At 44.7% G+C, this 25,584-nt stretch overlaps 1 protein-coding gene across 2 annotated transcripts in view; it reads left to right on the plus strand.

Annotated features, from left to right (window-relative positions):
- The window catches only part of CACNA2D4 (calcium voltage-gated channel auxiliary subunit alpha2delta 4), a 183,236-nt gene that overhangs the window by 143,460 nt on the left and 14,192 nt on the right, over positions 1 to 25,584 (plus strand). For both annotated transcript variants that reach the window (XM_019544560.1, XM_019544561.1), the window contains 9 exons: positions 2,581 to 2,642; positions 4,073 to 4,087; positions 7,727 to 7,771; positions 9,695 to 9,757; positions 18,568 to 18,638; positions 19,492 to 19,567; positions 20,836 to 20,888; positions 21,862 to 21,917; positions 23,310 to 23,330. In XM_019544560.1, the coding sequence (XP_019400105.1) occupies positions 2,581 to 2,642; positions 4,073 to 4,087; positions 7,727 to 7,771; positions 9,695 to 9,757; positions 18,568 to 18,638; positions 19,492 to 19,567; positions 20,836 to 20,888; positions 21,862 to 21,917; positions 23,310 to 23,330 (462 nt within the window). The remainder of the gene's footprint in view (positions 1 to 2,580; positions 2,643 to 4,072; positions 4,088 to 7,726; positions 7,772 to 9,694; positions 9,758 to 18,567; positions 18,639 to 19,491; positions 19,568 to 20,835; positions 20,889 to 21,861; positions 21,918 to 23,309; positions 23,331 to 25,584) is intronic.

Raw genomic sequence — 25,584 nt, forward strand, 5'->3', positions numbered from 1 at the left:
TTCCCTCCTCCCTTCTCTCTCTGAGCGGTGCCCTTGCATTCCACAGATAACAGTTTTAGGGAGTTTCAGCTTGCCTGCTACTCATCCTGTTTTCCAGTATTACAGGAGGTTACAAAAAGTTCAAGGAAAGGGTTACAAAGGTTCACGAAGGTGGGGCCCTGGCTCGCCCGGGCCTAGAGCAGAGGGGCTTCATCAACACTCGTGGTCTTCCATCCCTCTGAGTTACCTAGGGTTATGCCCAGTGACACCAACAAGGGCAAGTCTGCAGTGTTATTATTCTTCATGATACAAGTTTCTGGGTTTATGGTTGTGGCTTTTGGTTTTATGACACATTACAATCTGCCTGACATCTGATTCAACAGGTACCTGCCTGACCTGACCACCTATTTTTCTTTTCCCCCACCTTTTCTCCCCTCCCCTACTTTTCTGCCCTTTGTCTCCCTGACTTCCTACTATTTCCTTCTTCATTGAGAGCCTCTTCCTTACCCTGTATTATTAGCCCTGTAATGTTTTCCTTTGGCCTTTCCCCACCCGCCTTCTTCCCCTCCCTCCCCTGCTTTACCTTTTGTTTCTCCTTTCCACCCATTTATATTTTCACAATATCCTCTCACACTTTGAGTTTCTCTCATTCCTGTTTTCCTGATCTCCAACTATTTTCTTTTTCACTGACAGCCTCTTTTCCACCTTGTATTCTATCACTATAATGTCTTCCTTTACCCTTGTTTTTCCTCGCTCTTTTCCCCCTCCCCTCTTTGCTTTACCTTTTTGTCTTTATATTTTCTACCTATTTACATTCTCACTGACATCCTGCCACACTTTTAGCTTCTCTCATTCCTTGGAGTCTCAGAGCAGCAGAGACTCCCTATGCCTGAAGAAGGGTGACTGGGCCCAAAAGCTTGCTAAGAACTTTTTTCCAACTACTCAAGTTGGTCTATTAAAAGATATCACATCTACCCAAAGAATCTTGCTTGCCTCATGATACAAGTAACTCTCTTATGGAATGTAATTGCCTATGTCTTCTGGGCATGTATGAAGTGAGAATCCATGACCAAGGGTTTAATTCTCTTTGAATGGTGTTTCAGGATTTAGCTTCCTCCTGGCTAAAAGACAAGCTGTTCAGTAACTCCCTGTGTTCCACTGTTAGTTGTACTGGTACCAACTCCTTCTGTCTTATCAAATCTGCATGTCCTGGGCATTGCTCACTACTGTTGATGTGATTCACTCTGAAAAGGGGAATGACTCTTACTTGAGGTGCTTTTAAGAGATAGCCGTGGACTTTATTCAGAGCTACACGCAAAATCAAGACAATCTTTAGTTAGACAGAATCAACCATAACAACATAGCTTACAGTGTATTACTGACCACAGACTGTTCTTTGCAGACACTGCGCCAAATCCATGCCTAGGGTAACCCTGCTAATGTCAGTGGATCAACATCCAAGGTGAATTCAGCCTTCTTTCTTTATATTTTCAGAAGCAGCATTGGATGCATCTTAAAGGAATATCCTGTCTTGTCTGGCTTGTGTGTGCTGGGGGTTAGGGAGAAGGCAGCTGTAAGAAGTAATCCCTTTCTCCAGTTAACACCAGTCAGATTTATTTTATGACAGAAAAAGCTGGGTAGAAACATTCCAGTTAAGTGGGATTTTGTAAGATGGACCAGCAATAGGGATGTGACAAAGAAAGAAACTGTTGCCCTGGCATTAAAGACAGAGATGATACACCAGGGCTGTGATTCCAGCTGATGCCAGCTGCCAGGTTCTGTGTGCACATAGCTTGAAAATACCTAATTGTACATTCTGGTCTTAATTCCTTCTCAGCTGAATTATAGCATCTAATCACAGAACTAACTTTAAAGCAACCACACATCCCAGTACATATCATGAAATCACTGAGCCTGATTCATGTCCCACTTACACTGAGGTAAATCTCAAGTAACCCTATTGCACAAAATAGCCAGCTGATACCTGAGTATGTAATGAGAGACCAGCACTCAGTCTCTGCTGCTCTCTGCAAGCATGGGGCTGGGTTTCCTGAAGACCCTTCAAGTAAGCTGACTCCATGGACTGACAAGTTACCACATTACACCACAGGGATTGCACAATTGCATCACTGCTTTTGAGTGTGGAAGCATTCACAAGGGAAAGAAAGAAAGAGAGTGCTCCCCTGTCTCCTATGGCAATGTGCCCCACACCTGGTAGACAACACTAGGGATCTGACAGAGCAAGGGAAAGATTAAGCCAAGAAAGTCTGTTCTGGCCTGATAATCTGATAGCCAAAGATAAAAGGCTTTTTTTTTATCTGTTTGCATCTCTGTGGTGTTCAGTGGGAGGGAGGTGTCAGTATTGCAACACAGCGACCAACCCGTCCTTTCTTCCACCCTGTTAAACCTCTGACTCTCACTTGACTGTCTGACTCAGTGCTTACCTGCCAGCTCATCATTTGCACTTGGAAGCCGGTTGCAAGTGTCATCTTTGCCCGTTATTTCATGCAAGTGTTTTGTTTTTTTTCCCCTTTCCTAACTTGCATCTCTTTCTCTCTCTCACCCTGCCCTCCCTCCCTCCCTACTTTTATTTCCCCATAGCTGTGGGCGTGCAAATTAAGCTAGAATTACTCCAACACAAGTTCTGGATGGCAGTGCGGCAGGTAGGAATGGCAGCAAGTATGCATAAATACAATTTAATGACCTTCCTTTGGCTGGTCTCAGGCTATGTGTGCTGGTGTGTTGGTGCCATTTCAACAAAAGCTTTTGCAAAATTTGTATTAAACAGATTTATGCACTAGATTAGTTTTAAGTTACACATTTTGCTAATCCTTTGACAGCTCTAATGTGGCATGAGTGGCGTGTCTGTTCTGGGGATGCTGCATTAATGGTGTCAGAATCCTGGTCTGGCATTCATTCCACTGCAGATGACAGGTTTAATTGTGGAAATATGTTTGCACTCATTCAGTCTTTCAGAGTCACCATAGAAAGCTGCCATTGGAAGCCCAAAATCTACCTGCCTTTGGAAAACATCTTAATGATGATGAAATCCTACTAAATTTAAAAAAAGATAAATTTATAAGTCTGGGCTACTTTTGGACACCTTCCCTATACTGAGAGAATTGGAAATGGAATTGCAGTGTCCCAGTCTGAGAGAGACGAAAACCAAGTGCCATTTCATGACCATCAGCAGACACTCTCAAAAGCTTAAGGTATAGATATAGGTATAGGACAAAATGTTTGTGGGAAGATATCCACTAGGGTTGAAGAAGCAGAGTGGAAATGTCTCTCTGCTGCCAGGAGAAGGAACTTCCATCAGATTGAAACCCTTGTGATACAACAGTAGGAAACTGGTTGTTATGACTGAGAACATATGGAGAATGGGGAAAAATAATCTTTTTGTTGCTTTGGTGGAGGGTAGGCTTTTTTGCAGGCTGGAAACCAAGGTGTGGTGCTGGTATGTCTAGCATAGGGGTGGCCAAGCTGTAGCGCACATGCCACAAGTTGCACAAGCAGCCTGCATATATGGTATACAACAGATCAGGGAGAAGCCAGGCAGCACAGCAGCAGAAAGGGTAGGGAGCAGAAAGCATGGGAGCAGATTGGACAGGAAGCACAGGGTATGGAGCAGAAAGCAGAGCAGCAGTTTGGGAGGGAGCACAGGGCAAGGAGCAGAAAAGGGAGTGGTAGATGAGTCATGGGAAGGAGACTGGTGATGGGCATGGGGCGTAATTTGTGGCATACCTGCCAAAAAGGTTGGTCCTCCCTACTAATCCAGCATATAGTAGCTTGAGTTCAGAATTATCCCATGGACTAATAAGAAGGTCCTGGGATTTTACCAATGGAGTTGTTGAAAGTATCTTTTGGGGATACACACACACACACACACACACACACACACACACACACACGACAGCTTACCAAAACTCCCTATGTGGCCTTCAGGCCCAAATAATTGCCTGTCCCTGGCTTAATAAAACTCAGCAGTGGTGCAACAAGGAGTCACTAACGGATGTTTTTCTCTCTCCTCTCCATCTCTTTGTCGCATGGTGTGCTTCTCTGAATGTCCACATTCCCACTGAACATCTCTAAGTCTAATGATACTGATGTAAGTAGACAACGGCTGAGGGTAAAGAGGTATCCCAGAATTCCCTGCTGTGTCCCTGCCTGCCTATCAAGCTTTGATTATTGCATGTAGTTTGTATGCTGCTGTGCAGTAGAGACTGGCCCTTGTCTGTAATAGCCAGAGACACTCCAAGCCTGTTTGAGACTGTCGCTGTCTTCACAGTTAATTAGGCATCTTTGGTAAAGATTGAAGTAGTCTTAGTTGTAGCATTACAGAGACCTGACCAGGAGCAGCTGGCAGCTCTGAGGCAGGTGCATATCTGGGGAGAGACTGCAGTTCAAAAGGCTTTAAAGTGGTAGAGAGCAGCACAGGTTTCACTATCCCAGTCACCCTCAACCCCAAGGTGCCCTTCCATCACTTCTCTGAACGTAATGGTACCCTGTTTCAAAAATCTAATTTCACTCATCTTGTGACTAAAAATAACAGGACAAGTCTTCTCTGGCAAAAAACTCAAAGACCACAACAGGTCAGAATATGTTTGGCCTTGTGCATGCCTTTCTGAAATCTCCAAGTGTATCTTGTGAATCACGTACAGGTGTTTGCAGCACTTTTCCAGACTGAAGAGCTCCATGACTCTCAGCCTCTCATTATAAGGTGTGTTTTCCTGACCTCTGATCATGCACGTGGCTCTCCTCTGCACCCTCTCAAGCTTCTCCACATCCTTTTTGAATTGAGGAGCCCAAAACTGGATGCGGTACTCCAGCTGCAGCCTCACCAAGGCCGAGTACAAGGGGAGAATGCATCCCATGGAGCAGCCGCAGCATCACATTGAAGGCTCATGTTCATCTTGTGGTCAACCATGACCCCCAAGTCCCTTTCATCGGTAGTGCTAACCAGCGTAGCACTACCGAACCTATAAACATGCTGCAGATTTTTCCTCCCAAGGTGGAGAACCTTGCATTTTTCAGTGTTGAGCATCATCAGGTTCTCGTCTGCCCATTTCATGAGCCTGTCAAGGTCCGCCTGGATCACCCTCCTATCCTCTGGTGCGTATGCTTTACCCCAGAGTTTGGTGTCATTGGCAAACGTGGCCAGCCTGCTTCTGACACCAATGTCCACATCACTGATGAAGATGTCAAATAGCATAGGCTCTAGGACAGAGCCTTGAGGGACCCCACTGGTCACAGTGCACCAAGACAATTGGCTCCTGTTGACCACCATCCTCTGGGTCCCACTGCGGAGCCAGTTCCCCAGCCAGCGGATTGTGGTGAGGTCGAGGCTGCAGTTAGCCAGTTTAGCCAAGAGGTGATTGTGGGATTAAGGCTTTTTTAAAGTCAAGGTATGTGACATCGATCTCTTCCCCCTTGTCCAGGTGATAAATCACTTGGTCATAAAAGGAAATGAGATTGGTCAAGCAAGACCTACCTGCAACAAACCCATGCTGGGTATCCCTCAGGATATTGCCTTCAGCTAGTCTGTTAAGCCTCTTTGATAATCTTTTCCAAGACCTTCCCCAGGATAGAGGTCAGGCTGATGGGCCTGTAGTTTGCCGGATCTACTTTCCTCCCTTTCTTGAAGATAGGCACAACAATTAATCGAGTCTGTTCTGATGTGTTGTAACTACAGTACATCAGAGCAGCACCCCCACATGTCTATAGGCACCCATATAGTTGGCTCAAACCCATTCCTGGGGTTAGTTCACCTGACTTCATTTTGGCAGTTCACCTGAAACTTCTGGAGCTATTGTGGCCCTATTTCTCACAAAACAAATCAGAGCAAATCCCAGTATGAATTATAGGGCTGCCACCTGCTTTGTGTCTGTCCTGTAAAACGGAACAATCCTATCATGACTAGGCAATGTTTACACTATCATATTATAACAGTTTTCCATTGAAACATCATTATGATGTTAAGGATACAGTGTTACAAAGCCATGAGGAGTCTTTGGCTGTCTCCTGAAATTGGTTTACAAGGTAAATCCAGAGACTTAGCCTAGTCAATTAAGGTGTTTTAATTGGTTGAATGATAGATTCATCTCCTGTTGTTCAAGGCCAGATAAGAAGGGGGGATGTTTTTGTAACTATACACAATGTTTTTACTATTTTAAAACAATATAGGGTGCCTGTAGTATCTTATAATAGGCAGGACCTGACAGCTTTGAATCCTGTGAATTCAAAGAAAAGGGAGCTCTTGCAGAAATGGTGACACTGTGTCAGCTTTCTCTCCTCACTGCCCAATGAAAAAAAAAAATTATGGACTAACACAAAAAGACAGACACAGGCAGCCGCTCCAAACATAAAACGATTATGAAATCAATGAGCACTTGAAGGGCTTTTTTACTCACCATTTAGCCCCTCCTGTCCCCACATGTGTCTGCTTTGGTACACATAAATTCTTAGTGAAACAAATAGATGGTGCCTGAGGCTACTGGAGCCTATTCACATCCTATTTTAGCATTAGCTGTCTTTAGAAAAAAGCTGTCTGCAAATAATCCAGCACTAAAGTGCAATAAATGTTATCAGCTGGCAAAGCACACTCACCATTTTTCTTTTCAGTGTTCAATAATCTTTGTTATCAACCACAGAGGCTTGATTCTGCCAGTTTTATATTAAACTGGCTATCGCTATCTGAGAGCTGATCTGAGAGCAGTTCTTTGTCAAAGAACAAGATACTACAGACTGGGTAAGGGAAGCTGAAAGAGGCTCATACTACTTGGTGGAAAGGAGACGTCTCATTATTGCTGCAAAGTCTTGAACACTGGGTAGGAAGCAGAACAATGAATTGGCCTCCTTGGCAGGCATACATACACAACATGCTTCAAAATCACAGCTAACTCATCAACCTTCACGCAGCTCTCATAACACTTTTTCATGTATTCAGACCCCCAAATAGAATATGCACCTCGTTTTTGAAAAGCCTTGTGAAGAAAAAAAAAGTTCAGAGTTATGGCTGCAGAGCGCAGGGGCAGAGCCTAATCTTCAGCTGATTCACCCTGCCTTTCCTGCTTAACTAAATAAAACCCTAGCTCAGCGATTCCCAAACTCTGACAGATTGCACACCACCAATTTAAAACAATACAACCTTAAGCACCACCAGGAAATTATTCAGTTTGACCTTAAGTACCACCAGCAAATTTTTGTCATATAAAGTAATTATAGTACATCCATTAACATGTACCACTGCCAGGTTGTCTGCGTACCACTGGTGATACGCATACCACAGATTGGGAACTGCTGCAGCTGCTATTGAAGACTGATCTGTATGGGCAGACCTATGATTTTGGAAACAGCTGTGAAATAGGAGACCAAAAGCCCTAGAAGATGGCAACATTCCCCTAAGAAAGGTTAGCTTCATTAGTGGAAGACCATTAAGTAGGAGAGATGATTGTTAACACCCATGAAGTGAAGAACAATGGGCCATTGACTTCCTTAGCCGCTTGAAGAGTAATAGCAGAGCTGCTGCACTGTGTAGCAGGGATTACAGCAGAGTGCTTCTATCTTAGGCAGAAAAACAAATCAGCTTCCCCACTCAATACATGCACCTCCATTTTGCAGGGGGAGAGGAGGGCTAATTTCAGGGGGGAAGTACATACTGTATTCAAGAAAATATGGTAGACCTTTTGCCAAGGGGCACAGTAAGATGAGGCACAATCATCACATCATTTCTCCTGTTCTTTTCCAGTGCAGCAGCCTGGATGGTCTGTGTCCACTGAGCTGTCAGGATGATGTAAGTTTCCCTGATTTCTTCCAAGTGTCTACTCAAGGGGTATGAGCAGTGTTCCATTCTTGATTTTTACTGATTTTCTTTTTCTTTTTTCCACTGATAAATTCCCTGACTTTAAGTCATTCTTTTTTTTTTTTTACTGATTTACACCCATTTTTCAGTTCAAATTGCTGTTAACCAGCATGAGTGGGGAATGGGCCATTCCCCTTTCATTCCAATTAACAGGGATTTGAACCGAAAACCAGGTAGTGCCAGTAAGCTATAAGTGCTGCTGTGCTGGTTACCCGAGGTACAGGTTTACAGCTGGATGTGGAAGGGTAGTGACATGCAGAGTGGGAGGCAAGGGGATGGCAGTGGCCACGTGGGGGCCAGGGGATGGTGGCTGGAGCCACTGCCTGGGCTCCCAGCTCTGACCCCAGGTGGGGCAAGGCAAGCTGTGGGAATTGCTTCCAGTGTGGGTGGATCCCACCTGCATCCTGGTGGCTCTGGCTTTGGCCCTACCCCGAGCATTGGGAGCTGTGAGCCCCGAGCCCCGCTGGGGGGCAGGGGGCAGGTGGGACAGCCCAGTCCTGCTCCCAGGGGCAGGGAGCTGCACACAGGCACTCAGCATGGGCCCACAGGACTGAAACTGCTACCCAGGGCTATGAGGCTCCCAGCTCTGACCCTGGGTGGGGTGGGTGGTGCTGGTGCTGAGGTTGGGATTGGGTCCCCCTGCTCCTAGTACTGCCATCCGTCCCGAGTAGGTTGGGGTTTTTTTGTTATTTGTTTTTGTTTTTAAATAAAAACTGAGAATGCAGAACACTAATATGAGGCAGAGAGCTAACTCATTTGGAAATGGCAGGCACTCATTTCATCCTTTGAGGTCTTGGTGACTTTTGGTGCCCCTTGAAATCAGTGGGAACCAAAGGGTGCTCAACACATCCCAGGAGGATGCTCAGGCTGATAAACTAAGCCTTCAGTAAAAGTATTTCCCTAACTACAGTGTTATCTACCTGGGGTCAACTGAGACTACTTTGGTGATGTGGAGTCCAGCATGCCAGGATCCATGCTGAGCTCTGAGACTGACTCCAATTCCAATGACTACTCAGAAGGAGGGATTTGAAAGGGGAGTGTGTGTTAGGCTTTTCCTTTTCATGTCACCTTGGGATTCCTCACACTGTCCTACCCACTTGTGTTCTTGAGAGAGAGCATCCTCCTGAGAGGTTGGGCTCAGATCAGGATCTTCTTTCCATGCTCACTTTGGGTCTTTTCTAGATCTTGAACTGAGCCCTGGTCTGAGACACTTGGGCACATTGCAGGATATAAAAGATGGCTAGGCCTTTTCTGTGATACTGTAGGGGCTGGCCAGGCCCTTCCACCTTTGCCCCAGATTCTTTGTCTCTGGAGAACAGGGAATCTTTTACTATTATAAAAAAAGGTGGAAAGAGGCAGAGCCCTCTGATGCTTTGAGTAGTGGGATTGCTTTTCAAGAGCCCTAGGTTCTGTTCTTGACTTGATTACTGCAGGACATCAGGAGAATCCTTTAAGCTCTGGGCTCCCATTTCCCCCATGTGTAAAACAGGAATAGTAACAAGGACACTGAGAGGTTAATGCAACACTCTTTGCACAGCACAGAGCTCTGCAGATGGCAAGTGCTGGATAAAGACTGCTGTCTCTCTCTGGGGTGCAGTGTCTACTTAAATATTATTTCTATTATAGTAGCATCCCACATACCCAGAAGCAGTAAGAGGAAGACCCTTCCCATACTAGCTGAACTGCACAATGGAGGCAGAGAGGGGAAGTGGCATGGCAAAGTCATGCAGCAAGTCAGTGGCAGAGCCAGAAATGAGAGCCATGTGTCCTACCTCACATGACAGGCTAATAACAGCATCTGACCAAGTACAGCTAAATCCTCTCTCTAATGACAGTTCCTTCTCATCTCTGCAGATTGTGAACTGCTTCCTCATTGATAACAATGGGTTTATCCTCATTTCCAAAAGATCCAAGGAGGTAAGTCAGCAAATAGGTGCAGGCCTCAGGAGAGAGGAGAGCTATGCCAGGACCAGGGCTCTGCACAGCCCAGTAGGGGATCCAGCACCATTCTCACCTTAAAATGGGTTATAACAGGGTTGGGGACCTCTGCCCTTGGATGCCTCTTGCTCTCTTTCCTCCTTCTGTACATCACATAAAAGAGCTAGTGGGGAGGGTGTTCAGGGCCAGCAGCTGTGCAGCAGGATGTCAATGCCCTGGCTTTGCTGTCTGTCAGCTATGCTGCTGAGCCCCTCGCGAGGCTTCAGCTGAGCCTCCCCAGCAGGCAAGTGGATCACAGAGGTGAAAAAGGGTAAGCGCAGGGGTTTGGGAGCTGGGACATCTCGGTTATCTTCCCAACTCTGGGACTGGCTTGCTGTAAGGCATTGACCAAGTCCTTCTGGTTCCACATCCTTAAAATAGGGACAGTAATATCTCCCTCTTCTTTAGGGCTCTTGGGAGCATTTGTTAATGAATTCATTTGTATCTGTGACATGTGCTGGGCTCCTCTGATGGGAGGGTGCTGTGGAAATGCAAAGCATTAACATTACTCTGGTTCTGGGATGCTTTGCTCAGCTTCCTGTCGGAGATATGAAGGGCACAGGTTTCTAAGGGGAACAGGGCAGTGTCCCCTTGGTTTGTAAGCAGAGGGTGAGGCATGAGACAGATCTACTGTACATAAGCAGGGCAAACCCAAATGTCTTTTCACCAACTCCTCAAAACTTCAAACCTGGAAAAAAGAGGGTGCACATTTCAAAGCAGCAGCAGCAGCTAGAGACTCCTCTCTTCAGGCAGCACCTGTTGCTCTTCCCCAGGCTGCCACAATCACTTCCTCACTTGAAAGAAGCTTTCAAAAGCATCAGCCATCTGAGAGTGGCTTGGTTTCTTCCTACAAAAAGAAAAGAAAGTCACAACAAAGACTCGTTGCTTGTCCTGAAAACCTGGTTGAAAATAAATGGGCTAACTTCATCTCCTCATGTAGAGACAGTTCATGTATCACAGTGGGACATGGGTCAGGGATGAGATTTCTTGACTTCTTCAACAGCAAGTGACTAGAGCAGCTAATCACCAAAGAAGAGCAGCCATGGTATAATTCAGTTCAGCATCCTTGGGGGAAGGAGAGTCCAGAAGATGCAGTGACACCCAACCTTAGAAAGGGGATTTTATAAAATGATAAAAGAAGCTAGCTCAAAAATCTATGTCAAAGGTAAGGACATTGAAAACCGTGTACTCTCCATGGACACTACTGAAACATCACCTAAGAGGGCCCCAGCCAGCAGTCATGTCTCCTAGGCTGAAAAGGAAGCAGGAGGGCTTGGGTTCTCAAGCCTGACAGGCATCCTGTAGCAGATTAAAATTCAGGTCAAGTGAAGTCAGGAGAAAGGAGTACAGAGAGGCAAAGATTTGTGGGGACAAGGGAAAATCTGAAGGGCAAAAGGCTAAAGGTTAAAAATAAAGAAGTAAAGTCTCTAAGTAAATTGGAAGCACAAGCCCTGTAAAACAATCTGTGGATCCACTGAATTATCAAGGAATAAAGGGAGCAAGTAAAGAGAATCAAGACACTGAAAAAACATCTATTCCTGTTTCACGTACTGAACAACAAGCTCCTTCATCCACAAGTAGCCCACCTGAGTGAAGTGGGACTGTGTATGAAGTTGCTGCTGACAATATCTGGCATGAACTGATTTCTTTGTGTGTCTTCACAAGAGAGTGTGCAGAGACAGACACACCTACTCTGTGCTCCACACCAGAGATTTGGGTATTATAAAAGGTGCTTCTGGAACAAACTCATAAACTGAAAAGCAACAAGTCACCAGGACCCGCCAGCATACAAGGGAGCTAGAGAATAGAACTTTTTAAGCTGCTAACAAAGTATGAAACTTAATTAACTCTACCATTATGCCAGAGGACAGAAGAGCTGCAAATATTGTAACTGTCCTTTTACATGGGCAATAGGTGTGATCCAAGGAATTGCTTCTGCCTTATTTCATTACAAAATAAACTGGTTCGATGATAAGCAGAATCCTAAAACCCCAAGCAGACATTGTACAATTGGGACAAAGCAGCCCAGCTTCTGTAGAGGAAAATGTGGCTATTCTTGTAGAATTCTTTGTGTCAGCAAAAATGATAGATAAGGGAACAGCAATTATATCATTTATTTGGACTTTCCAAAAGTCCATGAGAAAGTCCATCACAAGCAGCTATTTAGGAAATTGTATCATTATGGGAAGAGAAGTAAACTGCTGTCAGAGATCCAAAAGTGATAAAAGACAGAAAAAGAAGAATATGAATAAGTGATCCAATTTCAGGGTAGCAGAAGGGTGCACTGGGTCTTATGCTTCAAGGGGATTGGAGAAGAGCAAGACAGTGAACTCAGCAGATAATACAGCACTCTTTAGGTAACACAAGACAAGACAAAAGTGAGGAAGCTCACTACTGACAGATACAAGGTAATGCATTTTAGAAGGAATCATTTGAACTGTACATACATGTTACTGGGTCCTAATTCAACTGTAGCCTCTCATGAAAGAAACCTTGTCAGCACTTTGAACATCTCTGGGAAAACAACTGTGCAGTGTGCAGTCATGTCAAAAAAGCAAACAAAAATGTTAGGATGCATAAAGAACAAGGAAGAACTCAACAGCAAAGCTATTATAGTACCATTGTACAAGTCACTGATATGCCTTCACTTGAAACAGTGTTCTCGGTTCAGGTCTCCCTCTTCTAAAAGATGCAGCAGAAGAAGAGGGAGTTCAGAGATAGTGGAGAAATGATGAGAAGCACAGGGAGAATTCCATGTGGGAAGGGATGGAGAAAGTTTGTACTGTTTAGTTTAAAGAGAGAATAAATAAAATACAACCTGGGTAGCGGAATACAAATAATGACTGCACTGAAAAGGAAGAACTAGGAGACCGGTAACGTACAGGACCCATTGTCACAAAATGTCACTGGGGACAAGAACTTAATAGAATTCAAAACAGGATGGACATAAGCTGGCTGATGAGACCATCTATGATTACTGTTGAATGAAAAATAAACATTGTATACAAGATAACCCTCCACACTTTTAGAAGATAAAACAGGCACCAACTAAGAAGGGAGTTGGGCAGGAATTTCCTCTTTGGGTAGATTTTTCCATAACAGTCAACTCTGGGAAGTCTTGTACAGTACCTGCCTCTGAAGCCTCTATTATTAGCTACCGGCACAGTTGGGATACAGGGTAAGATGCAGCCCTCTGGAATTTGATCTGTTTCTGTAACATTGTCCCTACGCTCCTGCTAGGTTTTAAGGGTTTTTTTTAATTTTCACACTAAAAATCAACCAGTTCCTCACACTCATCTTCACATTGTTATAAAAACAAACCAAACAAAAACAAGTTCATTGCAGAAGCCAATTGCCCAAAAGGGTGCCTGCAGGCTGTTTGGCATTAGAAAGTCTGTTGTTGTTATATTCCAGCTGTTCTTCCTCCACATTTCCCTTCAGAAAGTGGGTGCTATGGAAAACTACTCTCTAGCAGAGCTAACCAGTGAAAACCTGCAATTACAGTGGATTTGGATAAATTATAAATATGTGCACATAGACTCCAAGATCAGGTATTTTGGCAAACCCCAAAGCAATCATCTTCTCCAGCTATTACCGAGAGAGAGCAATTCACCACTGTTTCTCTTCCCAGTCCCCAATTCCCTGCTGGCTGACTTCTTCCTATTCCAGTTGCTCCATTTGTATGCAGATTGGAACATTATTCCCCCCGGATCATTCGGTTCCATCTTACTGGGCATGTCTACATGTGAAGTCAGTGAGCCTGAATTTTCTTCATGAAAAGAATAAAGGAGCCAATAAAGGCTCTTTAAAGAATTCCAGGGCACACATCTATGTGTACACCTCTGTCAGGAGCAAATTGCACCTGACAGGAGCAGCCCAGGTCAGGACTGCTCCTGCTCTGCTCTGCCTGCTTGCAGCAGCCAAGGGGAGCTCCAGGCTCCCTGAGTGCCAGCCTTGGGGCTGGCAGGGGGCACAGGAGCCAATCCCAATCCCCACATGGGCAGGAGGGATCCCCACATGGCTGGCAGGCAGTGTCCCTGCCAAGTGGAGATGGCTCTCCCAGCCATGTGGAGATTGGGTCCCAACCTGGCTGCTGGGACAGCACTCCCAACCACATGGGGATCCCGCGTGGCTGGGATGCAGCAGTCCCGGCTTCCAGATTGGCTCTTCTGGCCACATGGGGATGAGGTTGGGACCTGTTCTTCTCCATGTGGCTGAGATACAGCAGTCCCAGCTGCCAGGACAACTCTCCTGGCTACATGGGGATCGGGACAGTCCTGATCCCTGTGGCAGGGAGACAGCTGCCCCAAAAGCCAGCACAGCTCCCCGCTCTGCATCAGGGCTTATCCAGGCACCAGTGGGCCCCCTGAATGGGACCACTGCGCAGTAGCTAATGTGGCATTAAACTAGTACCTGTATTTCCTGGTACTAGCAAGTGACACATTAAGCTAATTTACTGCACAGTAAATCCCATGCATGTGTAGATGGTGACACTTTACTGCACATTCGATTAGTCTCATGTGCAGTAAAGTGTCTTGTGTAGATGCACCCACTGAGTCTTAGTTGGGTTCCCTATATCTGTTTCCTTTGCCATGGCTATCACAGCAGCAGATACTTGAACTTGGGAGAATATACAGGGAGTAGCATCACAACATCAGCAGCCCAAGTTCTGGAGAGGGCAGGCTTGCTGGTGCTGGGTCTCTATGGGATGCATCTCACCACTGTGGCTGGTCTCAGTGCTAGTCTCTAGCTGTGGCCCCTCACCACATTACAGCCTGCACCGTCCATTGGGGCCTCATACCAGTCCAGTGACATTCCTAGTTTTGGCTTCTCTTGAAGGGATAGGTCAATCAAGTCACCACACTGCACCCCTATCTTTGCTAGCTATTCCATTTACATGCTTTGTAACTGCTGCTGGTACCAGTATATTGCAAGTGAATGCAGTTAAAATTGATAGAGCAGTGTGCATGTAAAAGACAGGAACAAAATCCTGCCTACAGTGCCCAACCTGCAAAACAACCCAGGACGAGTACAAGCACATCAGATCCTGAATAAGCCCATGCAGGAGATTCCAGTGAGTCATGTAGTACTGTGCATCTCAAGAGGAAGCTCTCTGCAAACCTCAGCTGCCCCTCCAGGCAGCACAGACTGTTTCTACTCCAGTAGGAACACTGCTGGGTCCTGGTTCCTATTCCACCCATATTTGCCCCAAGGCAGGTAGCCAAGGACCTGGCTTTAGGCCTAGAACCAACAGAACTTCCCAATTGTGTGATGCTTTCTGGGGTACGTTGCACAATAAAAACAGAGGGAAGTGCATGTGTTCTTACAGGGGTGATATAAGCAGGTAGGACTGAATTGCCATGGCTACTCCAGGTGCTGTAAGATGGTTTCTGCTTTTTTCCTGTGCTTTATTCTGAAGCTACCTCCTCACCCTTCCTCCACCTCATGTAGGGGCTATTTCCCCATCCATAATCCAAGTACTGAGCAACCTGCACTGATAGCAAGAGGGCACTGAATAAATGTCCAAGCATGAAGGAGGGCATCCATGGCTTGGGAACCAGGGCTGTCTAGTAACCTGCTTCCCAAAGGAAGCCAGGAGCTAGACGACAACTGAAAGCTACAAAAGGTATAGACTCAGACTCTTAAGAAGTGGGGAGCTAGAGTATTTGGTGAAGAACTGGAAAGATCTTAATTGAGACAAGTCTCCCTATCTGAACCCTTGAAGGAGTGTGCAAAGGGCTAATAGGACAATTCAAAAGCAAGGAGGGGACAGAGGACCCAACAAACTAAGTGCTGAGTTTTAGGAATGGATGAAAGAAGAAACAGAAAAGCCTAGACTGTATTGTAATGTAAAGTATGTTTAGGAAGCTGTTCCTGGTGCTGTTAAACCATGAAGTAAAGTTGCCCCAGTGGACTGATACAATCCCCTCCCAATACACACACACATTGGTGACAGCCCTCCCTGCTTGCTGCTACCAATGCTGCTGCCATGGTTGCATCATTGTTTTGCTTTTCATTTGATTTAACATTTTTTTTCTATAGATGTTTGCCCATCACTCCCATGATACATGATGTGGGTTTTACCAACACCCCCCCGCAACACACACCTGCAGCTAGGGCTGGAGCCTAAGGCAGCACTAAGCATTGGAAGTCTCTTGAGCTCTCAGCTCACAGTTCAGTTCTGTCATCTTGGTCTCCCCTCACTGGCTGAGTGTATTTCTCAAATGCTGCCTTCTTCCTCAGTTGTCTCCCTATAGTGATTCTGTGAGGGTGGTACAGGTGCATGAGTGGCTGTGGGAGGGAAGGAGACAGGAAAAGCACCAAGTCACAAAGTATGACTGCAGCAGAGGTTGAAGGGCAGCTGTCTTTGGTTGAATGTTGCGGGTATGGGAGTCTTGTGGTCACGGGTACTCAGTAGGCTGAACGAGGTAGGGTTATAGGGTCCACACAGATCTCTTGACCTATTCTTTCTGGTGAGCCCTTGGCAGGTACAGGTATCAGTTATACCTTGTTGGTGCAAGTCTCAGGACGGCCTGTGCAGTTCCATTGCAGGGCGCTGGCTTTCATGTGGCATATGGGAAAAGGTAATTCCCACCCCAACCCTGCAGTCTAGCAGAAGCTTCACACATTGCTTGCTGAGGCCTGTCATAACATAGCCATAACATATTTCCAACACCTACCAGCAAGCCATTTCTCCGTCTAAAAACAAGGCCGGTTTGTTTAATACCCTGAACAGTTTTCCAGAACACAGCAGAACATCTGTAGACTCAACATCAGATACTCCCAGATGAGCTTGTGACATTTGCATCCACCTAAATTGTGTATACAAATTACCCTAGGTGTACACACATAAAGTATGTGGCCTATAAATGTCTTTGCTGGCTTCCTGTGCAAGTACATTTGTATGTGTGTGCATGATTATGATGTGCACATCAGGTAGACATAAAAGCAGGCCTGCTGTTACATAGTTACAGTCCATGGCCAATGTTTTGCAGGATGTCAGAATAAAGGATCATAATGACTCCAAAATCTTTGGTTCTTTGAAACTGTAAGTACCCATAGCAGTCATTCTCAGTCTTGTTTGATTCAAAAACCTCCTCATTTGACTCAAGGCACTTTTCCATAGCTTTTCTAAATTAAATCGCACCCCATTTCAAAGACAAATGTATTTATTAAGGTGCTTACCTCCTTGCAAAGGGGCTGGGCAGTGGGTTAGGGCAGCAGCCAAGCAGGGAGGAGCCTGAAACTACACTTGTCTTCTCACGCCTTCTTATCTCCTCACTGGCACTCTTCAAAAGATCTCACCGGGTGCTAAGAATGGAGTTTTCTCATGTTATTACTCAGCACCTGAAACTGTGCCCAGTCTGATCCTCAGTTCTGTGCTGCAAGGCCAGTTCAGTGCTGCTTTTCTGGATTTGCTTCCTAGCCCTTATGCTTAATTGCACTAAGGCCCATTTAGACACATGAGAATTGAGTCTCTCCATACTTAGGAGGCACTGAAGGAATTAAGTAACAAGGCCTGATCTCCCCAAATGAAGCAGGCTCTACCTGTAGTCCAACAACAGGCCTTTCACCTTGCAATGCCAGCTGCAGATTATATTGTGTTAAATCCCACTGCTCTGGCTTCTAGTAAGACTACAGAATGGAGTTAAATGTAAGCAGATGGATCTCTAACCACTATAATCAGCTTGAAAGAGCCAGTGAGGTGAAAGAGTTGCAGCTTCCTCAGACTCCCTGGACTGCGTGAAGTTTGACTTCATGTGTCTGTACTGGTATTTCCTCCAAACAGGGCAGGCTCTTAGTGACACTTGAGAGGTAGTTCAAAACTAAACATTACTCATGTTGGATGATGCATGTCACATGACCCTTTGGAACTTAATGGAAATGGTCATGCTCAAAGACATGAAGAATTAATCCTCATCTCTTATTAGCTGCTTAATAACTGAGAGCCTCTCAGTGGAGAAGGACATATTCCCTCATGCTGGAGAAATGCTCTTATAAGATACAATCATTCAGCCTTACAGGGAGATTAACCCTCCAAAAATGAACTGGCCAGAAACCATTTAGATACTTAGGTATTTTGTTACCATTGTATCCAATACACAGAGGACAGCTGACAGCAAAAAAGACATGGAACCTGACCATTTTAAACATACCCACCAGTGACTGCCTACAGTTAGCAGTAAGTGGAAACAGAATTGTCTTTGAGTTTAAAGAGGCTCTGGAGGTAGATAACTGTGCAACCTACATTTCTATATTGCCATTCTCTGTCCCCTCTGGACCACAGAGAGGTTGAATCAACTCCCACCTCTGAGCTTGCAGAGGTGGGTTATCTCAGCTGTAGCAGAACAGGCTTTTTCTCCCTTCAAATCCAAGGAGTACAAGCTTACAAAAAAAATCACAAGCAAATGAAATCACAGGTCTCAAATGAATGAATCTGTCTAGATCTCTGTTGCTTTCTCTCTCCCGCTCTCTCTGGTACCATAGGGGCACCTCTCAAGGTTTCAAGTTATTTGGAGCTGAGTAAAAGACCGTCTGGAAATTGTGATGAAGTTCTCAATTCTCATGCCTCTCAGCCAGGGATAAAAAAGGCAGAACTAAATGGTACCATATTAAAATCCTTCCTATTTGTTAACAGTATTCACCAGGAAATAGATCCTTCATCATCTAGAAATGCATTAATTGCAACAGTAGGCAGCATTGAAAGTGTTGCCAATGATCTCTCTCTCGTTAATCTTTTCTGATTACAGTCTGGAAAATTTTTTGGTGAAGTGGATGGTTCAGTAATGACAAAACTGCTAAACATGGGAATGTTTAGCCAGTAAGTAGTAACTTTCCTTTATATCCTTCTTTCAGGAAGTGGGAGAAGTGTGAATGAAATGTTTTACCCCCAGGAAAATAATGCACCTGGCAAGCAGAGCAGAGAGACAAAGCATGAGATGGACTAAGTTTATTTCCCTAGTAGCTGTCTGCCTGCAAACATTCCTTCGTTGACTTTCTTGCTCATTAGTAGTATCCATACACTACTTGCTTCCCATACTAATGGGCACCAGCTATTGCAAGACATCATGGCATACATCAAATCCCAAACTGCGCCACTTCTGTACTACCTCCTGCTCAGGCCCTATGTCTGAAGGTATTACATGGTACCTTTCCTTCGAGGTGCAAGCCTTTCAGAATTCTCATTACACCAGGAGAGCCCGTATCAGATTGATCAGCTGCATTGCCCCTCTGGAGGCAATGCATTTGGGTTGAAAGTGGCCTCCCTGCCATTATCTTGGTTTTTGTGCACACTAATACTGCAGTGCACTTCACAGAAGTATTAAACATCTCAATGAAATAAAACAAACATCTAGGGGTACTTAGGTAAATAAAAAAATGATAATCCTCATGTTCCAGGTAATATACTTAGCGCCATCTGATGTTAGGGAGAATCTTCCTTCTGTGGGACAGTATTGCAGTTAACTGCCTTGATTTGAAGAACACAGCATGGGTCAGAGAAAGGAACTAGGCAGACTGTCTGTCTAACTGGTATGGCAGTTCTTGTATGTAAAAACACATATCTAGGATATAGCCTAGCTAGGGCAAAGATTAGCTCACACTTGGGCAAAGAATTCACAGGTGGTTGCATTTCTTATATTTGACCACGTGCTTGTTTCATTTTGATTTTATAGGGTGCAGCTGTATGATTATCAAGCAATGTGTAAAGTCCACTACCAACATCACAGCGGTGCCCGGCCTCTGTTGAGTGTATGTATTTCTCTGCAGTCAGCCCATTGCATTAACATTCACTGGTAGTCTAGTCCAGTGTTTCATTAATGCCATACAGCACATGCCTATTAAGATATAAGCATGTGCTTTCTTTCAGATGTTGGGACGTTCAAGTCTGATATCAGTTGGTACAAGTCAAATGCAAAGCCAACTAGATAATCCTATTTTAATTAATTAATTCAAAACAGGGACCTGCTTATTGTCAGGATAATTCTCTGATGCCTTAAAAACTTAGTGCACTGAAGAAATTTTTTAGCATACTGCTTTTAGCACCAGTAATTTTTTTTTTCCATCAGAAAGCTTTAAAAGAAGTTGGCTATATTATATAAATAGATATATTTTGGCTTTAAAAGTCTGTAATTTTAAGCCAGATAGACAAACATGTTTGGTTTTATTGAAAATGTTTATGTGACTGGACAAATGTTGTATGTTTTAGTTACTGAAAACATACACATTTTTAAAACATTTTAGGTTCTGATTGCAACAATTGGAACAAAAAATGGCTGGGGGGGCAAGGATGTGTTTTGTTTTCACCCAACAAAAGCCAGAAAAATGTTGCAGTGATGCATCACATACAAAACATTCACCAGTGGAATTTTTCATGGGAAAATAACGCTATTTCCCAACCAAGACTACACTTCTCTGCTTGCTCATTTACTTCGGGTTTACCGCCTACACAAATGTTGACTAGGACATGGTTTATGATGCAGAAGGGGGATAGAGCCACCTGGCTACGGAGCGACATGCAATGAATTCTCTTCACTAAACTGCTAGACTTTTCTTAGGTTAGTCTGTAGGAGAAAGGAAAGAAAGTTGCATGGAGATGTAGTGCCATTTTAAAAAAGGATATATTTTAAGATGCTGCATCACCAATAGCAGCTAATACTGCAGCTTGTACCAAAAAAATGGAATATAAACACATTCTAAGAAGGCAGGCCCATTTAGCTGTATGTCCCTCCTGTTCTGAGCTCTTAAGATTATCCAGACTGGAGAGGAATCACTGAGCAATTACATCTTCAAAGTCCTTGGTACTTTTGTGATAAGCTTCCTGACCCTTTCTGGAAGGAGGCAAGGCGCTGTGATGAGTAGCAGAGATTTGTCTGGGTTTTGATGCACTTTGAAAAATTCCTATTGACTGACATAGCTTGTCTCCCAGAGCATTGGATGCTGGAGGAAACTGGACTTCAGGGCAAGGGGACTTTTGTAACCAGATCTTAATGTTCTCTTTTGCTTTCTTTTTTCTCCAGCCCATTTATGCCTTTCTGGCTACACTGAAGTGGCTGATAAGTGATTTCCTCATGTGAGTACAAAAGACTTGGGAGGACTGGGTCAACAGGGCTGAGAGCTAAGAAATATACCAGTACAGGCTCCCTTAGCAGGACCTATAGTTCCAGGCATTTCTGTGACATTCATCACTGTGTGACCTGAACACAGGACCAGAGAGAACTGTGGTTGTGGAGTGGTTACATGATTTGCCCAAGGTTACTCAGTGCAAAGTCTGTGATAGAGCCAGAAATAGCACCTGCATCACCCTTCTTGGAACCTTTACCCACAAAACAGTCCTCCCTTTCTGCAACTAGAAAATGAGCACATGAGAACAGGTATTCCGGTCAAAAGAGGTGAAGAATTAATCTGGTCATGTAAACATGCTAGTGAGTGTAAAGGGCAGTAGGGTACTTAGACACACTGAATTCAGCCTTCCCTCAAATTGTGGGGGAGCTCAGATGCATATCTAGGTCTGTCTGTTGCAACCCAGACCAATTTTTCCATTGGGCCCCAACTGAAGTACTGAATCCAGACACCCTCGAACCCTAGAAAAGATTCAGCCTCCACGACTTGAGCTCATCTTTAGTAGAGTGTAGTTCAACCACCACAGTCTGCAGCTGTCACTGTGCATGCATGGTGCCCGCATCTGTCGCAGCAATCAATCCTTGCTCTGCAGATGGTTTTCAAGGTGACAGAGTCATTTTTCAGCTCTCAAGGCCACAGAGCTAAAGCTCACACTGGGCAAGCAACTGTGTATGGCATGCTCGTGAAATAAAGCACAACTAGCCATTCCTCAGTGGATAGTGCAGCCCAAAACCAGAGGCAGTGAAGGACCCCTTGGAAGGGTTTGAATGTCTCAGGTTTTGGCTGGTGCCAGAAAATTTATATTGCTCATTTCAGAACTGGTGCTTCTTAGCCCCACGACCAGGCCAGTGAGAGATCTCTCTCTAACATGAAAATCCACCTGGAGTACTGTAAAATGTCCTCTTTCCTTGCTCTTTTGACAGATTCCTTTTGGAGTTTAACATGAGTAGCTTCTGGCACTCGGACAACTTGGCAGATGGTAAGTATGCAGCTGCCCCGTAGCACATAAATGTTACAGCTACTGCCAGTGGAAAGGAATTATAGAGTTTTGCCCAATGCCAGGACAACTCCCTGTCCCACTCCCTTCTGTAGACTGGGATTGGAATTTAATCTCTAGGACTCAGTATTACCATATTTAAGACCCTCCTGAGGTTTCAAACTGGGTCCTAGTAAGCTTTCTACACAGTGGGAAACAGACTCTACCAGCTGCAGGCACTCCCTCAGGCCCCTGTGGAAGTGTTTGACAAAGCACAGTCAGGATAAGACCAAACAGTCTCCTCAGAATTTAATAAAAATCATTTGAAACTACTGAAAAAAACCAGTTATCTCCCTCATACACATTTCTGACCCATCCTGTTGAACTCTACAGCCAACATATGACTCAATTGGATTGTACAGCAAAGTTAAAAAACCCTACACAAGGCTTCTCATTTCCTATTAAGTTATCTACAGGTACCTGTGCATCAACACAATAAAACACAATGTTGCACAACTCCTGAGTACAATGCCTCAGGATAGGAGATAGGAAGATCTCTGTGAATGAGGTTGTATTGTAATAACTAAGTCCTCACCAGTCATGGAGAGCTAAATACCGCTTCTATTGGAGACAGTGGCAAAATCCCCGTCAACTTTGGGATTGGCCTTCAGTAGTTTTGGATTTTCCTGGTGCTCTGAAGCAACCTTGTTCTAAGACGGCAGAACAGGGTAGCACCTCAGAAACTCAAGTGGTTCAGAGAAGCATAAGGTTTCATAGGCAACAGCCTACTTCATCAGATAATACCTCTCTCTTTCTAAGCAGTGGCATTTCCCTCTGTTCAGACAGCTAAAACAAGAACCAGAAACCATTTAAATACCACTTATAACTTTTATCATAGGGAATTAGTTGTGGCATTATGTAGCAATGAGACTTGTACATGTCCTCTGCACAGAAGTGAGCTTTGTCCAGAGTAGTATGAAGATAAATGTGATGACCTATGTGAAGAGCAGCCTCTTTCTTTCAGGGGGGAGGGCTATTGGATTAACAAATCCCCTTTCAATTAAAAAAATCAATTAACAAGAGTGCAGAAGAAAACGTTCTTAGTAGTGGCTATACTGGAGGGGCGGAGGGCACGGGAGCAGCTTGTGTCCCTGTACAGAGCTGTGGGTCATTTTAAATGGATGTGTTGTTTTAACCACTGCTGTCTTGAAGGAGGATCATTCCAATCCCTCCACTATTCATTTTCATTTTCCTTCTCTGTGTGTGTTCTTTAATTGTCCCCTCCCTCCATCCATGACCTCCCGCTGTGACTTCACACCTTCACTGTGCTGCCATCTGGTGAAACTGTCATGTGAATCCATCTTCATCATGTGACATGCCATGTGACTTGTACAGCCAAAGCTGTCTTCCATCACTGTAAGTAAAATCATCATTAACAGCGAGTCAAATCTCTTGGCAATGCAAGGGAAGCTCCACAAAGAATATAGCCAGACAGTTTAAGCCAGGGAAAGAGCAGCAGTCTTCTGGTTTTATCTTTGGCCAATCCTAAATTGAATGCGAGAGAAAGGAAGCATCTCCAGTTGGGAGTGGCATGGCATGCATATACGCCAGCACAACAGATTAGTTCCAAAGGGCATTTTATATCTTGATCATTACAGCAAAGATGGGCTTATGGATTTTTTTCCAGGGATGTTCCATCATCTTGGCAAGACAGGTAGGCATGAATTGACAGCATGTCAGTTGCTCTGCAGTCGCTGCCTGCATGCCCACTTGTATCAGTGAGGGGCAACCCATTGTGGATTTACTACAGAGAATGATGTGGATATGAGCAGTTATTGCAGAGAAGCTTGTGTCTCTCAAAGGGCAGAGGGCAGCCTAGCAGTATAGAATTAACTTACTTTTTTATGGCAAGCACGTAGTTTGCTGTCAGCTTCTCTGACTAATCTTCTTAGAGAATTTCATACAGCAGTAAGGGACCTCAAGAGATCGTGTTGTCCAACCAGGGATTGAACCTGCGCCCTTAGTGTTATTAGTACTACACTCTAACCAAACTGAGATAAATGGCCACTTCACTGAGCTAAACTGTTGATTAATTTCTGAGTGCCAGACTCTCAGAGTTTCTGGCAAACAACATAGTGGCCATCAGACCATTCTCTGAAAATCCAGATTTATTGTATGTGATGTGTTTGCTATGAACATCCAAATACTTCTGCAACTACAAGGCAAAGGGATAAATGAAAGACTTAATACTGTTTTCTTAAGTTTTCTATACACACTGTGGTTGGTGAATTTATTGGCACAAACTAATCCAACATAAATCAGTTTTAAACTGGTTCAGGAATGCCCATGCAGGGGTTTGCACTGCCCTAACCCAATTTAAAAACACAGCTTTAGGTAACAGCTGTAGCTCCTGTGTGCAGATGAGCCCAGAAAGCAACAGAATTGATATTGTCAGGGTGCACCAGGTTGTCCTGAGCTGGTCAAATGTGATTTAGATTTTCTCTTTCCAAGCCAAGCAAGGTCTGATCTTCAGCCAGTATTAGCACCATTCCACTGACTCTCTTAGGGTTTCCAGGCCTAAGGGCCCAAGTCTCTTCTTCTTTGCAGCACTTCTGTGTCACTGTAACTCCACCACCTTTAGTGAAGTTGTACCAGTAAATGTGGCATAATGGAGAATCCGGTCCTGAATTTGGAGGAAATGAACTTGACTAATCTCTTTATCAAGGACCATTTGTACTTCCAGCTCTAGTGATCAGCAGAATTCATGCAATCACTTGTACTGTACTTTCTCAGATTGGCTTTAATCTTATTAATGTCATCGTTGTGTACAAGGAACTGCACAGTCTGTCTTGAAAAGCTATGCTCCTGTTCAAGTGCAATTCTGCACGGAGAAGGGAGTCTAAAAATAATGCTGTGCAACTCCAAGCATTTGTCACAGCTAAACTGTCACTTTGCCACTAGTCCTGAGCCAGGGGCAATAAGCAGTGTGCTTTCCCACATGCAGGCCTGCAGCAAGGCCCTAGAGCTAGAGTAGCTTATGTCCCACTGGTACAGCTCAAGAGCCTGCAGAATCAGAGCCCACTCTCTATTCACTCCTAGGGAATGGACCCTCTCACACTGCTTTCCCCACTGCACCCCTACCCACTGCCAGCACAGGAAGGTAAGGGGGCAACATCCAGTTAACTCCCCCCCCATGCCTGCTGTATCATGGTGTGGCACAGGTAGTAATCTGGCCCCTCAAGCTTTGAGGCCAATCATTTTTCCAGACTCAGTCTGGAATCTACCTGATCATTATGCAGCTATGCTCTTTGTGCCTCCTATATGCTCACCACTGGTAATAGCTAGTCAGCATCAGAATGTAGCCATCCATTTTGGAGATGCTCGAAAACAAAAACCCTTGTGGTGCAAGTCCCTTGCTACTGTCCATTCTGGTACTATTGCTTCCTTCACCAGAAGGGTCTAATCTCCTCTAGCCTCCTCTTAAAGACCCCCAGGATAGGAGCCAGCACCACTTCTCTTGGAAGTTAGTTCCAGATCCTAGCCGCCCTGACCGTGAAGTAGCGCCTCCTGATATCTAGCCTGAATCTACCCTCTGCCAGCTTGTGACCGTTATTCCTGGTCACTCCTGGCAGTGCTCGGGGGAACAGTGACTCCCCCAATGCCTGCTGAT

The sequence above is a fragment of the Crocodylus porosus genome, unplaced genomic scaffold, assembly GCF_001723895.1.
Source record: "Crocodylus porosus isolate Cpor-Errol unplaced genomic scaffold, CroPor_comp1, whole genome shotgun sequence".
Classification (NCBI taxonomy): domain Eukaryota; kingdom Metazoa; phylum Chordata; order Crocodylia; family Crocodylidae; genus Crocodylus; species Crocodylus porosus.